Consider the following 15823-nt stretch of genomic DNA (forward strand, 5'->3'; position numbering starts at 1 on the left):
AAAGAGAGTATTGATAGTGTTCTAATTGGAACATAAGATAACCCTATGAGAATACATGCCATGTTTCCTTGGCAACAGCAAAGCTAAGATCACATACTAGTGATGCCCAAAGGCAAAGAAAGAAAAAGGTCAAGCCACTGAAAAGGCAAAGCACTAATGGTCAAGTATAGAGATACCGAGGCTTTGAACTCACCACTCACACACACCCAAAAGGTCAAGCATTTGAATTCTAACTGAAGTCTGCAAAAGTGGTCAAAATCTGTCCAACCACAGCGTCCCCTCCCCTCCCCTCCCCTTCCCTTCCCTTCCCTCCCCTCCCTCCCTCTCTCTCTCTCTCTCTCTCACACACACACACACACTGTCGCACGCGTACAGACACACGTGAGTCCGTGACGCACCCGCCCAGCAGAGAAGAGCTCAGACGGTATCTCCATACTCTTCTGTGGATTGGGTTTTTAAAGCTGCCCATTTCCTCGCACCACACGGGATCATGTTGCAGAGAATAAAGGTATGCTACAACTTTCGAGATTCATCTTCTATCATGTAATCAGCACCCCCTCTTCTTTGTTGCGCTCGGATCACGCCTCATTTCGTGGCATGCAGCAGATGCAAATCTGTACAGCTGATAGAGATTTGTGCGCCAATATCAAACGTAGAGTCTGTCGTAGGACAGCTCATTCTGACTTCTCGCATTGGGTTTGGATCGAATATCTACACGATACAGATATTGAATCAAGCATGCGTGGATTAAAGAAGTTCTGTACTTAAAGCAGTATCCCTTTTCTGGGATCTTGTTGGATGTCATTTATACTTGAACATGAGATAATGTTACCAGTTGTAATCATCGAGTGTGTGATTGCACTTGAGACGATAGAGAATCAAGGGCAAACCTTATTTCGATACAAATATTAGGTTTGATTAGGTTGTCTTGTGTAAGAGATCATGAAAAAAATGATGGAGCATGTGCATTGATGGTGGGCAAGCAAAATGAGAGCGCAATGAGTATGTCTTCTTTATCACGCTCAAGTAGGATGAGGCATTGAGAGGTTATTTATGTATGTTCTTTTATGAACAAGCATATTGTGCAATTTTAAAGGCTTATATCTGTGCTGAAGACACAAGCATTCATCTTCTGTTATTGGGTGATGTTGGTAGCAATGCTGTTGTCTTGTCTTGATAAAGGATGTATTTGTCTGGTGAAGAGAGCCCATAGGACCATGAGATGTTAAGTCATAAAGCACACCATAGTCAATTGCATCCTTAAAGCTGAATAGTAACACGCCCAGGTTTGCTACATAACTGCCCGCTGGCAATGTTTATTGCAAGAAATTTGAAATCTAGTGGCTTGTTGCTTTTTCGTTTGTAGGCAAGAGAACTGATTTTTTTTTTTGTGTGTGTATGTGTTTGCAGAACGTAGTGAGATTAGGCAGGCGGAAAAAGAGTGGACATGATTTTCGTCATGGGCTTTTTGTGTCTAAAGGAAAATGTAATCATCCTATGGAAGATTTTGCAGTCTCAGAAACAAGGCGTATAGATGGCAATCGTGTAGGTTTGTTTGCAATTTATGACGGTCATGTTGGGCATGAAGTAGCAGAGTATTTGCAAGCCAATTTGCTAAATAACATCCTAAATCAGGTAAGAAAAATTCAGATACATACCTTTCTGCCTTTCTTTTTATTAGGCTGTTTGTTTGCTTTTCTCATTCTTAGTAGTAGCTCTGCTCTTATGAATGCTTTTGTAGGAAACAGAGCAGTTATTTTACATTGTTGATAGGAAGTGCCTTTGTTAACAGTCAATTCTATGAAGGCTATATGTGCATGCTTTGCCACTGTTTGTTCATGTACAGAGGCACATACCCTTGCAGCACATACACATTGAGAGAGAGAGAGAGTCTAGAGAGCCACACACACACGTGGACACACATTTGCCTGCGTGCACACACACATGAACATATGGACACGCAGTGCGCACACACTTTTTTTTTTTGTAATGCTCATATTACTGGCGGGAAACCTCTTGATGAGGAAAAAGCCACAGAGTAGATAGCGCGCGTGCACACACTTCCCCCCTTGTTTTGCACACTCATGGGATGTTCTTGTCAATGTGTAGGATATTCGAAGATTGTCATACATGAAAAGGTGTGCTGTTTGTAAGTTCACTTAAAGCCTCATCTTGTCATGATTGGTGCAGCCCTCATTTTGGACAGATCCAACGACAGCTATCACAGAAGCATATTTGAAAACGGACAAATGTATCTTAGAGAAGGAGGCTGAACTGGGGATGGGTGGCTCAACTGCAGTGACTGCCATCGTGATTAATGGTGCCAGTGTATATATCGCAAATGTAGGTGACAGTAGGGCAGTCCTATGCAGAGCTGGGGTTGCCACACAGGTTACTGTCGATCATGATCCTGTGTCTGAAAAGGCTAGTATAGAAAGAAAGGGTGGCTTGGTGACGACTTTACCAGGTTTGTTGCCTTTATGAACCCACACATAGATTGGTTATTGTGTTTATCGAAAACTTGGTTTTCCTGTTCTAAAGTTGTGATATAGAGCAATACATTATTTGGTGAGTTGCAATGTAGCTGTTAGAGTTCACCTTCCAAGTGCTTTCCCTCTTGCTTACAAGCTTCTCATGACACGTGCTTTGGCCCTTGGTGGTGGATTAGCCACCCATACACCTACTGGACAGGGATCTCAGGCACACTTAGGGTTTACACTGGCACCTTGCCCGTCTTAGGCCTCTTTTCGCCATTTTATTATTTTGAGGATGAGAGTTTTTTTTTGGTCATTGTATTTGACAGAGATATTTGCCCAACTTACCTTAGCTCACAATATATGTAGCCTAGGGGGCTCTCTGTCTTTTGTCTTTTATTATCCGCAATGGTTACCATCCAGACTTATTGGACTTGCAAGCGTTTTATCTGTTTGTCTTCTCTTTCTCGTGTGCCATTGTCTCTTTCCTCTCTCCTTCCCCTTGTTAAGGAACACATCTATGGCATTTGCAGTTGAAGGCAAGCCATGGGAGAGAAGCAACGTGCATAAGCGCAGAGAGAGAGAGAGAGAGAGAGAGAGAGAGAGAGAGAGAGAGAGAGAGAGAGAGAGAGAGAGAGAGAGAGAGAGAGAGTGAGAGTTGATCGACCAATAAAAACGCTAGTTCAAAACAATTGATTAAAGTAGTTTTGATCGATGATCTATCAACAGTTCCCCCAGTCACGTGGGCTCGGTCACTTGCTGCTAGAGGCAACCACCACCGTTAGTAGGTATTGCCGTGTGAGCTATGGAGGGTGATACTGTAACGGGAATAGGCACCACGTGCCAACGGAAAAGAACAGACCGAACGACTTTAAGCAGTTCAAATAACAACTGAACTGAAAGAGATGCACGACACACGAGACGCGGAGTGGCAGAGTTCCACCCCAAGAGAGCATTGGCCCCAAACCTTGGTGCCCCTTTCGGTATTTTTTTATATTGCTTCAACATGGTACAACCCCCATGGCTCTGCTCTGCATCCCTCGGGGGTAGACTGCTAGAGTGAGAGCCCATGGGTCATATTTAAAGGCCTTTGGTGTCTAAAAGCAGTTTACATGAAAAGCTTCAAAATCTCAAAGCATGTGGGTTCAAAAGCATAGCGCAAATCAGCTAGCGCAAAAGTAGGAAACCTGCATAGCTGCCGCGTGACACTGTCAGCATGGATTGCGGGGGTTCCTATAGTCTGCCACATCAGCATGCCAGCGCGTTTTGCGGGGGTTCTGTAGAGCAACGCCACGTCATCACCTCTTAAAAAAAAAAAAGTAGCGCGAAGAAAGACGGCTAGCCTTGGAGTGTGAGCACGAGCAAGCACGCTTGGCAGCCAAAGACAGAAGGGTAGCCTTGGAGCGTGAGCGTGAGCAAGTGCGCTTGGCGGCCGAAGATAGATGAGTGGCCTTGGAGTTAGAGCGTGAGGCGCAGAGAGACCAACGCATGCAAGAGTTGATCCTACAGGTACTCACCTTGAAACCCGAGCCGGTCAAAGATATTGGTGGTTCATCAAGTGGTGCAAGCTGAGATTCGGATTCCAACAACCCCGTCACTGAGGAGTTAACATTCAGTAAGTGTGAAGGTAAGATTGATGCTAATGCTATTCATTCTTGGTTGCATCAATTTAATGCTTGTTTTGCAACAACTAAGAAGACAGGGAATAGCAAAGTTTTGATGGCAGCCATGTATCTTGCTATTATGCCATTAACTGGTATCAAGCGTGGCAAGAGGAGCAATTGGCCACACACGTAGAGGAAGCCGAGGAAGACGTGCCCCTTTCTTTCAGCTAGGCCGACTTCCAAGACAAGCTCAAGACGCGGTTCTTGCCACCTCAGTACCTAGCGTGGTTAAAAGAAGATTGGCGCAATCTCAAGCAAATCGGTACCCCAGTCATGTCTTTTTCTAACCGTGTTTTGCAGCTTGGCACCTAATTACGCAAATCGGATGCGAAGTGCAAAGAGGCTTTTTTTTCGGGTTGGACGAATATATCAGTTTTGACGTCGAAGTCCTTGATCTTGTATATCTCAACAAGGCGGTAGCGATTGCTCTCACAGAGGAGATGAAACACAATAAGGGAAAGCCTAAAGAGAACAAGACTTCTCAAAGTACCTCTCAGAATCCTCAGGACCCTAAGAACGGTAAGAATGGTAACTCTTCTAGCCAATCTTCCTTTAGTCTTTTAGAAAAGAACACTCAAAATGAACCTAAGGGTAAAGCTAAAACACTTGCTAAATCTAAGCTAACCCCAGATGAAAAAGCTACACAAGGAATCATAGGAGGATACATCACGGCAGAATAACAAGTCATTTATTCTAAGGAAGGTCGATGTTATCATTGTCACGTCAAGGGTCACATAAAAGAACATGTCCTAAGATTGAATCTAACGAATCTAAAGAACCCACAGAACCCATATCCTCTGTTAATGCCATAAATGAGCATACTAGTGTGTCCCAAGTTTCTCATGATCCTCCCATTGATGAGTCTCTCATGAAGTGTTATGGTCATGTGAATGGTCAACACATGGTGGTCTTGTTTGATTCTGGTAGTATGCATGATGTGATTAATGACTCTCTTGTCAAAAGAGCCCGCTTGGAGGTTCGCAAGACATCTCTTTCTGAGGTGTCGAGCTTACATGAGAGTGCCTTGATGTGTTATTCACAGTTTAACAAGTGTCCTTCCGCAGAAAATTTGTGGTGTCTTCTCTTTCAGGATGTAATATGCTTCTTGGCATTCGATGGTTTCATAAGCATAACCTCTCATTGATTGGGCGGACAATACTTTCACTTTCAATGCCAAAAGTGACTCTCCCATTGTCATTCGTAGGGAGCAAGTTGTTCATTCTTCACCTCTCATTTCTAATGTACAGGCGAAGTTTGAAAAGAAACAGGAGAAGGAGACTCCCTTAGTCTTTTCTTCTTCAAAGCACGACACACATGATTTGCATGATAAAGATGTGATTGTTCACAAGGATGATGGTTTAGTTGATGTTTTTTCTAGTGAAGCTAACCTTTGAGATCTAAGAAACCCACTCAAGAAGTATTGTGTGTTCGCATGCTTAGTCAACACGCATTGTTCGAGTGTTTCATTCGTGACGGTTTCTTGTATTTTCGTCACTATCTTTACTTGTTCCCTTTTCATAGGCATGCCGTATTGTACAATGCACATGATTCACTCATGGATGAGCACGGATGTATACGGATTTCTATTGAAAAGAACAAAAGTTTGCATGACACAGTCTTAGAAAGAGCACAAGAAAATTTTTCCATCAAGCATTGGCATTTCCATTGTGATTTTCCACAGTTGATAGATTTAGATCAGAAAGTCAAGATTCGACCCCATTGTTTGCGTGTGTTTGGTAAACGGTTTGGCACTCCGTCCCTTGGTTCATCTCAATTGCATGTGTAGTCATTTAGGAAGCATAGTATTTTTCCAATCACTCTACATGGAATGGGTATGTTCGTGATTTTGTGTTAGAAGTGATTTCAGGAATTTTCCTCCTCGGAGATTCTTGAAGAAGGTAGATGCAAGACCATTGAAGCAGCCACATATCACTTTGTATTGCTTTTGGCGCAGCCCAAAGAAGCAAGCATTGCAGAGCTTTATGAAGTTCAAGTATCGCACGACCCACGCATCAGAGTGGGCCGACGAAGAGTCCCTCTCAAGATTCCAGACGCTGTTGGCGATCTCCCTCGATGCCATATAGTTGGGTACGAGTACCTCACTTTGAAAAGGAGGGGATGTCACCTGCACATCTAACTCTATGTGCATTTGGACAAGCTACTTCAGGTCTAGGGTTCAGGTCATCTTAGGAAGTGTTCAGGCACCTTTGTGAGCCTGTGCGCAGGCCGTGCATGTCCAGGCACTTAGAGTAGTTGCATATCCTCTGGTTGCACACACCATGATCATCAGCATTACCGTCAGTAGCCATCATGAGCATTTTATAGTGCATTGGTACCATTTTTCCTATTTTAGCCATTTTTCACTTATTATTAATAAGTGACTTTGTTGGGAAATTGGGCAGGGCAAACTGGCTAAGTCAATATATAAGAAAAGCTAGCGCTAGCACTTTCTGGCAGAAGAGGCAGCAGATACACAAGCACCTTCTCAGCAAGACCGGCAAGATCTCCTAGCGTTTTATAGCCATCAAGACCTGTGGCGTTTTTGTAGCAGATCAGCCCTAGCGTTTTTTGCAGCAGATTGCCTAGCATTTTTTGCAGCAGATACAACATCAGGCCTAGCGTTTTTGGAACAACAGATTGCCCCTAGCGTTTGCAATTTCTTGGTGATAGAACCAGTTTTTGCATCAGCGTTTTCCATTTTCAGCACTTAGACTCCGCACAGCAGCCCCAAACCTCGCAGATCTCACCTTCCCGCAACAGATCCTCGCCGCACGGTTAGATCAGCGAGTGTTTGCAGTTTCAGCCCGCTATTCGCAGATTTCAGCATCTGTGTTTTCAGCGCAACGTCGTCGCGTCATCGTCCTCGCCAACACAATGTCAGAATTTAGCATATACCAGATTTGCAGATTTCAGTCCCTAGCATTTTCAGTTTTCAGCCCGTCTCGTCGTCGTCCTCATCGTCGGCAAGTCCATTGCATCTAGACCATTGTACGAGATTTGTGCAATCAGTAGCATAGACCTCTCTCGCCATAGAGAGTGGGGCTGTCGGAGGAGGGTTTGACAACATTCTGGTGTCGTATTCTTCTCTCTCTTTTCTCTCAGTCTCAGCACCTTCATTCACAGTGTCATTCACTTTGTTTGTGATCATTTGCACTCTCTCATTAAGGGAGCGGAAGGCTCTCCCTTGCGTGTAAGTAAAAGGAACCCTTGAGCATAGTTCAGAGCACTCATCTTGAGCAAAGTTCAACATTTACTTCCGCTGCACCTTACATTCTACTAGTTGTCACAACTTCTTCTATATCTTTCAACGGGTCTCTGACCTCTTTCTGTCCGGAGTCTGTCCCTTTAGGTCATGCTACTTGCCCCCGGTGATTCTGCTCCCTCTCCCTCTTCCTCAATTCTCTACATGGGATTGCCTTGTCTGGCCCTTGATTGGTTTTTTGTATGGTGGACCGGTGTTGATTCTTGGCACGTTAGACACTTCTTTTGGACATGTTCCTCTCCATGTTAAGTATTGACATGTGGGTGCCTACTTGTTACTCTCTTTCGTACTACTTGGTGGTTCTCTAGCCTTGCCTCTCTCTGGTGGAGCTTTGTTTTGCTTCCACTTTGGTCACTTTCTATAGAACTCTTCAACGACTTGTTGCATGGTCAGCCACTCCATCAACTTCCTTGTGACTTGAACGGTGTCATCTCAGCCTTGGACAACAGCACATTGGCACTGTATGGGTGTGATTCTTGCATTTTTCTCGGCAATTTTTCAGCGTTGGTTGTTGAGGGGGGTGAGTTCACCTTCCTCTTGCTTTTCCTCTTGCTTATAGGCTTCTCATCACATGGTACAATGTGGGTTTTGTTTCTTTAGATTTTTTGGGATCCTCGTATGTTGTTTAAATGTTTCTGTAAATGGTTTCTGTGGTAAAGAGTTGAAAAGTCTCTCATAAATATACTCGAGCTGCTCAAAACCAGGACAACACTTCTTACTGAATTTTTAAAAGGTTTTCTAATTAACCAAGCATTTGTCACGTGACACATCCCAACCCTATGTGTCCGTGGACAAGCTACACCACAGCAGGGTTCAGTCAGTCAAGTCAAGTCTAGATTAGCAGTGATCTGGCACTTTTGTGAGTCTATTTGTAGACCGTGCATGCCCAGTCACTTAGCAATAGATGCATATCCTCCGGTTGCACACAGCATGATCATTAGTATTCCCTTCAGAATCCATCAGATTCAATCAGGGGAATTTTCCAATGCATATAGCCTATTTTCCTATTTTTGGTTATTTTCACTTATTATTTTTAAGTGACTTTCCAACAAAAGTAGGTAGGGCAATTTTGCGAAGTTAAAATATAAGCAAACCCAAGTTAGCACTTTCTGGCAGAAGAGGTAGCAGGAGCTTCCCGCTCAACAGGCAACTTCTCAGTAGTACCCCCCCCCCCCCCTCAGCACCCCCTAGCGTTTTTCAAGCAGTACCATCGCCACCCTAACTCCATCCCTGGCGTTTCCCCCACAGCATCCAGCATCACCATCAAGTCCCATTCTCTGGCGTTTTCCCGCGACCCACAGGCCTCAGCCCTTAGGGTTTTGACTCAGCAAACTTCAGCCAAGAGCAGCAAATTACTAGCGCTAGCATTGCTGCACACTTCAGCGTTTTTCCAGTGTTGGATACTTGCAGATCTCAGCGTTTTTCAGCCAGCGATCTCAGCAGCAAAAACGCAGATTTTCAGCCTTGACAAACACAGGGTTTCAGCAGATGAACAGTAGCAGATCAGCCCCAGATTGGTTGCAAAAGTTCCCCCATCTTTAGCCAATAAAACGCAACCAAAACAGTCATTTTCAGCCACCGAAACAGCCATGAAATTCAGCGATTAGAAGATCCCAGATTCCAGCCATCAAGTCGTCGTCGTCATCGGCATAGTCCCATTGCATCAATCCATTGCATACGCATTGTACACCTTTGTGCAATCAAAGTAGACCACTCTCGCCGACGAGAGTGGGGCCTTCGGAGGAGGGTTTTACAACCCCTCGGGTGTCGTATCTCTTCTCTCTCCTTCTCTCAGTCTCATTCACTTGCACGCACAATATCCACTCACTTTGTTCGTGATCATAGCACTCTCCATAAGACGGAAGGCTCTCTCCTTCCCTAAGAACTAAAAGGAACCTTGAGCAATAAAGATCACTAATCTTGAGAAAATACAACATTCATTCCGTTGCACCGTACATTGCTATCAGAGCTTTGGCAGTGTTCTGTATTACTCAAGGAAAGAACCACAAGAACCACAGGAATTTTTTTTGCTTGTTGCGGTCGCACGAACCGAAGTTTACTTGGACGTGGCGATTCCTAATCGTGTTTTGTTGAAGAGTGACAGGAATCCCAAGAAAGAAGGGCTCGTCTAGCCTCCCCGTGTGTCTCTTTTCACTCATTGAGAGCGGACCGTGCACTTAGCTGCCGGCAATCGACGTGAGGTGGGAAAAAGCAACCTTGGTGTGAGCGCAAGGCAGCCAAGGGGTGTGCCCGCAGAAAAGAGTAGAACTCGGGTGAAGAGAAGATCCTTCTCAACGCGATTTGCAAGCGAAAGAAACCCTCAAGAACCTCAAGATCCTCAAGAACCTAAGAACCCAAGAACCAAGATCCTCAAGAACCAAGTTTCTCGTGAACTTAAGAACCAAAGATCCTAGTGCATGGTTGTCACCCGAAGCGGAATGGATACTTCGCATACAGGTAATGAGCATGAGAGAGGCGATGAAGGATTCTCCCCACCATGAGATTTTTCCAACCCTCCCCCTTCGTCGTCTACGCCACGAGTTGTCCTAACTCCAATGGAGATGATGGTTAAGTCAACATTGGACATGATGCTGGCACAGCAAGAAACGACTCGCCTTACGATGGAACGAAATGAAAGAAACGCACTACAACAACAAGAAGCGACTCGCCTTACCATAGAAGCGAATCGAGTTGCGCTGGTACAACAAGAAGCTAATCGCCTTGCTTTTGAATGCGAGCGCGATGAACGCAATGAACGAAAAGCCGAAAAGGATGCCGAGCGTGAAGCTCAAAGGGAGCTACGCACTCAAGAATTTATTTCCCACGTGCTAGCCTCGAAGACCAAACCACCCAAAGGTCGTGGAAGTTCGTCAAGTGGCGCAAGCCACGACGCGGATTACAACCATCCAGTCACAGAAAAGTTGACCTTCAGTAAGTATGACGGTAAGATGGATGCTACAGTTATTCATTCTTGGTTGCATCAATTAATGCTTATGTTGCGACAACTAAGAAGACAGGAAATAGCAAGGTTTTGACGGCAGCTATGTACCTTGCCGGTGATGCCATCAATTGGTACCACGCATGGTAAGAGGCACAGCTAGCCGCGCACCTAGAGGCAACCGACGGATTCACGTCCCTTTCCTTCGATTGGGCTGATTTCCAAGACAAGCTCAAGGCGTGGTTTATGCCACCTCAGTACTTCGCACGATTGAAGGACGATTGGCGCGCTCTCAAGCAAAATGGTATGCCAGTTATGTCCTTTTCTAATCGTGTTTTGCAGCTAGGTACCCAATTACGCATGTTGGATGATGAACGCAAAGAGGCATTCCTTTTTGGATTAGACGACTATATCAAGTTCGATGTAGAAGTCTTCGATCCAATCGATCTCAACAAGGCGGTAGCGATTGTTCTCGCACAGGAGATGAAGCACAACAAGGGAAAGCCTAAGGAGAACAAGACTTCCACAAGTATCTCGCAGACTTCTCAAAACCCGCAGAACGGTAAGAATGATCACTCTTCTAACCAATCTTCCAACAGTATCTCATCAAAGAATTCTTCCAATGAATCTAAGGGTAAGGCTAACACAATTGCTAAACCTAAGCTTACTCCAGATGAAAAGGTAGCACAAAGAATTGTTGGAGGTTACATCACTTCGGAAGAACAAAGCACGTATTCTAAGGAAGGTCGTTGTTTTCATTGTCACATTAAGGGTCACATAAAAAGAACATGTCCTAAGCTTGAATCGAATGAATCTAAAGAACCCACAGCACCCACTACATCTGTCAATGCAATGAATGATAACACGATTGTGCCCAAAGTTTCTCAAGACCCTCCCATTGATAATTCTCTCATTAAATGTTATGGTCGTATGTCGGGGCACCGTTTTGTCATATTGTTTGACCAGGTAGTATGCATGATGTGATCAGTTCCTCTCTTGTTGAGAGAGCCCGTCTCGAGGTTAGTCCGAGATCTCCTATCGAGGTCTCTGGCTTTCGTCCTGGTATGGACGCTCTCATCACAGAGGAATGCCTTGATGTGTTGTTTGCAATTCAACAGACTGCCTTCACTAGAAGATTTGTTGTTTCTCCTCTCTCAGGATGTGATATGATTTTAGGCATTCGATGGTTTCGTGAGACTAACGCTCTCATTGATTTTGAGGCTAACGCTTTAACTCTCAATGCCAAAAGTGATTCTCCTACTGTCTTTCATGGAGTGGACATTGCTCCTTCTCCATCTCTCATTGCTAATATGCAGGACAAGGTTGAAAGGATTCGGAATAAGGAGATTCTCTCAATCTCTTTTTCTCCACAGCATGACACACAGGATTTGCATGATTATGAGAAGCAGGATGATTTGAAGGATAATGATTTTCATGATGATTTGGATGACAATGACAAGTATGATGATTTGCATGATCAAGATGTGATTTCTCACAAGCATGATGAGTTGCATGAAGATGATGTGATTGTTCACACGGATGAGGTATTAGTGAATGCTTTTTCTAGCGAAGCTAACCTCGTTGCAGATTCGATCAATCACGAAGGATCGATCTTGGCTCTCGAGCCTTGGTCCAAAGAACCCTCACAGGAAGTATTATGTGTTCGCATGATTGATACGCACGCATTGTTCGAATGTTTCATTCGTGACGGTTTCTTGTATTTTAGTCAATATCGTTATGTGATTCCTTTTCCTAGGCATGACACATTGTATGTTGAGCACGTTTCTCTCATGAATGAGCACGAATGTATGCGGACTGTTCATGAAAAGCTGAAAAGTTTGTATGTAAGGAAGTCGCATTCCATGTCTCTTCTTTGGCATGACAGAGTTTCCGAAAGAGCACATGATAGTATGAGCACCAAGCATGGGCATTTCCATTGTGATTTGCCATAGTTGATTGCTTTCGATCAGACAGAAAAGATTCGATCTCATTGTTTGCATGTGTTTGATGAACGGTTTGTCACTCCGTCCTTATGTTCATCTACATTGCATACACAGTCTTTGGAGAAGACAAGATTTTTTTCCTTCACTTTACATGGAATGGGTATGTTCATGGTTTTGTGTTGGAGATGGTTTCATGAATTTTCAGCTATGGAGATTCTTGAAGATGAAAGAAGCAGGTCTCTAGACGAAGTTGAAGCAAGGAAGGAGCCACAGAGGACTTTGTGTCGCTTTCGGCGCGGCCCAAAGAAGCAAGCGTTGCAGACCTTTATGAAGTTCAAGTACCGCATGACCCACACATCAGAGTGGGCCGGCGAAGAGTCCCTTCCAGGATTCCGGATGTTGTTGGCGATCTCTCTCGACGCCATACAGTTCGGTACCAGTACCTCACTTTGAAAAGGAGGGGATGTCACGTGACACATCCCAACCCTATGTGTCCGTGGACAAGCTACACCACAGCATGGTTCAGTCAGTCAAGTCAAGTTAGATTAGCAGTGATCTGGCACTTTTGTGAGTCTATTCGTAGACCGTGCATGCCCAGTCACTTAGCAATAGATGCATATCCTCCGGTTGCACACAGCATGATCATCAGTATTCCCTTCAGAATCGATCAAATTCAATCAGGGGAATTTTCCAGTGCATTTAGCCTATTTTCTTATTTTTGGCTATTTTTACTTATTATTTTTAAGTGACTTTCCAACAAAAGTAGGTAGGGCAATTTTGCTAAGTTAATATATAAGCAATTAGCACTTTCTGGCAGAAGAGGCAGCAGGAGCTTTCCGCTCAACAGGCAACTTCTCAGCAGTACCCCCCGCCACCCCCTAGCGTTTTTCAAGCAGTACCATCGCCACCCTCACCCCATCCCTGGCGTTTCCCCCACAGCATCCAGCATCGCCATCAAGTCCCATTCTCTGGCGTTTTCCTGCGACCCACAGGCCTAGCGTTTTGACTCAGCAAACTTCAGCCAAGAGCAGCAAATTACTAGCGCTAGCATTGCTGCACACTTCAGCGTTTTTCCAGTGTTGAATACTTGCAGATCTCAGCGTTTTTCAGCCAGCGATCTCAGCAGCAAAAACGCAGATTTTCAGCCTTGACAAACACAGGGTTTCAGCAGATGAACAGTAGCAGATCAGCCCTAGATTGGTTGCAAAAGTTTTCCCATCTTTAGCCAAGAAAACGCAACCAAAACAGTCATTTTCAGCCACCGAAACAGCCATGAAATTCAGCGATTAGAAGATCCCAAATTCCAGCCATCAAGTCGTCGTCGTCATCACCGTCGTCCTCATTGGCATAGTCCCATTGCATCAGTCCATTGCATACGCATTGTACACCTTTGTGCAATCAAAGTGACCACTCTTGCCGACGAGAGTGGGGCCTTCGGAGGAGGGTTTTACAACCCCTCGGGTGTCGTATCTCTTCTCTCTCCTTCTCTCAGTCTCATTCACTTGCACGCACAATATCCACTCACTTTGTTCGTGATCATAGCACTCTCCATAAGACGGAAGGCTCTCTCCTTCCCTAAGAACTAAAAGGAACTTTGAGCAATAAAGATCACTAATCTTGAGAAAATACAACATTCATTCCGCTGCACCTTACAGCATTAATGGAAATCTTTTTCTTCAGGCGATTGTCCACGGGTCAATGGACAGCTTGCTGTGGGGCGCGCTTTTGGTGACAAAAATTTAAAAGCACTTCTAAGAGTGGATCCGGATGTTTATTGTGTTCTCGTTCAGATGACTGACGAGTTTCTAATACTGGCGAGTGATGGTTTGTGGAAGGTACAATCTGAAAAATTTCATGTCTCTAGCAATGTTTTAAGGGCTGCCTTGATCTGTGATGTACACTTGTGTCTCCTCTATCTCTCTATTATAGATATGTATGTATGGTATGTCGTCCTTTTAAAGTGAATCCAGGGTTTTCACGATTTCATTTAGATATAGATAGATGTGGATGTAAGTGAGGGTATCTGTGTGTATGCATGTGTACATACATGTATACATATACACAGGCTTGCGTACAGGCTGTCTCAAGAAGCATTTTGTAAGAACTTTTGCTTAATCCTTATGTATGTACAGGCGGTAGAGAACCAAGCTGCAGTGGACTTGGTAAGAGAGGTGAAGGATCCAAAAGTTGCTGCGAAACAGCTAGTGGATTATGCTATTCAGCTGAACAGCAAAGATGACATATCATGTGTTGTGGTTCGATTCCATTAATTTCATGGAGTACAGAGTTTTAAGTGTTTGGCCAAGTGTGTGTGTGCAGCGTAGTTTCTTGGTGCAGGGGTGGCATGAGATGTTTGGTTGTATAGTATACAATGAATGCTGGCTCCAGTATTAGAGTACAGGTTGGTGTCAATTTGCATAAGAATGGATCAGGGGCTCATATGCTTCTAACCTTTTAAGCAAATTAATTGGGTCCAGCAGATCACAATCGATTGTAAATTCTTGTAACCCATCTTGCTTGTTATGGGGCCTGTCAGGAGTCATGTTCAAGAAAGTGGATCAATTTTCTTAGCTCATGGCAAGGTTATATGATGTGAAAAATTGTACACCTGTTGGGAAATGTATAAGCGGCCTGATATTCAGGCAAACGTGCGTCCTTTGTATCTTTTGAAGTTCTCTCTATTATGGTGTCAGATATTTGCCCTGATTGTTTCATATGAAGGTTGTGGCAAGTAGGAATCAGCCTCAGACAGAAAATGCTTACTACTCTTCCGACAACATTAAGGGCTTTTGTTTTCATCTTGCTTTATTTTTTGGTTTTTCTGTTGCCCGGACCTGCATGTGTGCTTGTGTGTTTGGGCATGTATTGACTGCTGTACTTCAGTGTTCAAATAATCAGGCCATATATTGGAGAAGATTTATCCATGGGAGCGATCCTGGTCCTGCCTGTTGTGTGTGGGGGGACTGCTCTTGGGTTTCCTAACTCTATGTGTACTTGAGCCATTACTGCAAATGCTTGTGCAAATAGTGTTTTAAAGGCCTGCCATCATGGTTGATGTTCACCTTCATATCAGCCATTTGTAGCCTAGCAAAGCAAGGCAAGGCATTGATACATTTGAATGTGGCTGGGAAAGGCTTTATAGAATTGATTACAAAGGAAGGCACAGCAGTGTCAATGCTTGGGGGATTCACGAAGGCCTACTGCATTGTAAATAGGGGGGTTGGTTATACGAGGGAAAAAAGGTGCATTTTACTAAGAATGGTCTTTTATATAGGTGCACGTGATGTCTTCTTATTATGACTATAGTGAATCCCTTGGTGTGAGAAGATGCTGATGTAGATGACATTATTGAAATCCATGTATTTTCTAGAAACCAAACAATTGTCCTTTTTGGGATGTAGAAAAATGTTTAAGTGCAATTCGATGTGGCAGCAGTGGAGGGGTGTACATTATACAATTGGCCAGGTAGTGATATTAAGGCAAGTTTTGGGTTTTGTAAACTTTTTTTATTTGTAATGGAAAACAACCGCTCTTCTAGCTCT

General features: G+C 44.1%; 1 protein-coding gene across 1 annotated transcript; it reads left to right on the plus strand.

Annotated features, from left to right (window-relative positions):
* The first annotated feature begins 306 nt into the window (after nucleotides 1-306).
* On the plus strand, nucleotides 307-14995 carry LOC147442589 (putative protein phosphatase 2C 58). The gene is made up of 5 exons (XM_086528728.1): nucleotides 307-508; nucleotides 1411-1635; nucleotides 2191-2467; nucleotides 13962-14116; nucleotides 14414-14995. Exons 1-5 carry the CDS (start codon nucleotides 491-493, stop codon nucleotides 14549-14551), a joined length of 813 nt encoding a protein of 270 aa, XP_086384854.1. The 5' UTR covers nucleotides 307-490; the 3' UTR covers nucleotides 14552-14995.
* Nucleotides 14996-15823: the final 828 nt, after the last annotated feature.

This window comes from Adiantum capillus-veneris, chromosome 14 (genome assembly GCF_014529385.1).
Source record: "Adiantum capillus-veneris isolate H3 chromosome 14, ASM1452938v2, whole genome shotgun sequence".
In the NCBI taxonomy this organism is placed as follows: Eukaryota; Viridiplantae; Streptophyta; class Polypodiopsida; order Polypodiales; family Pteridaceae; genus Adiantum; species Adiantum capillus-veneris.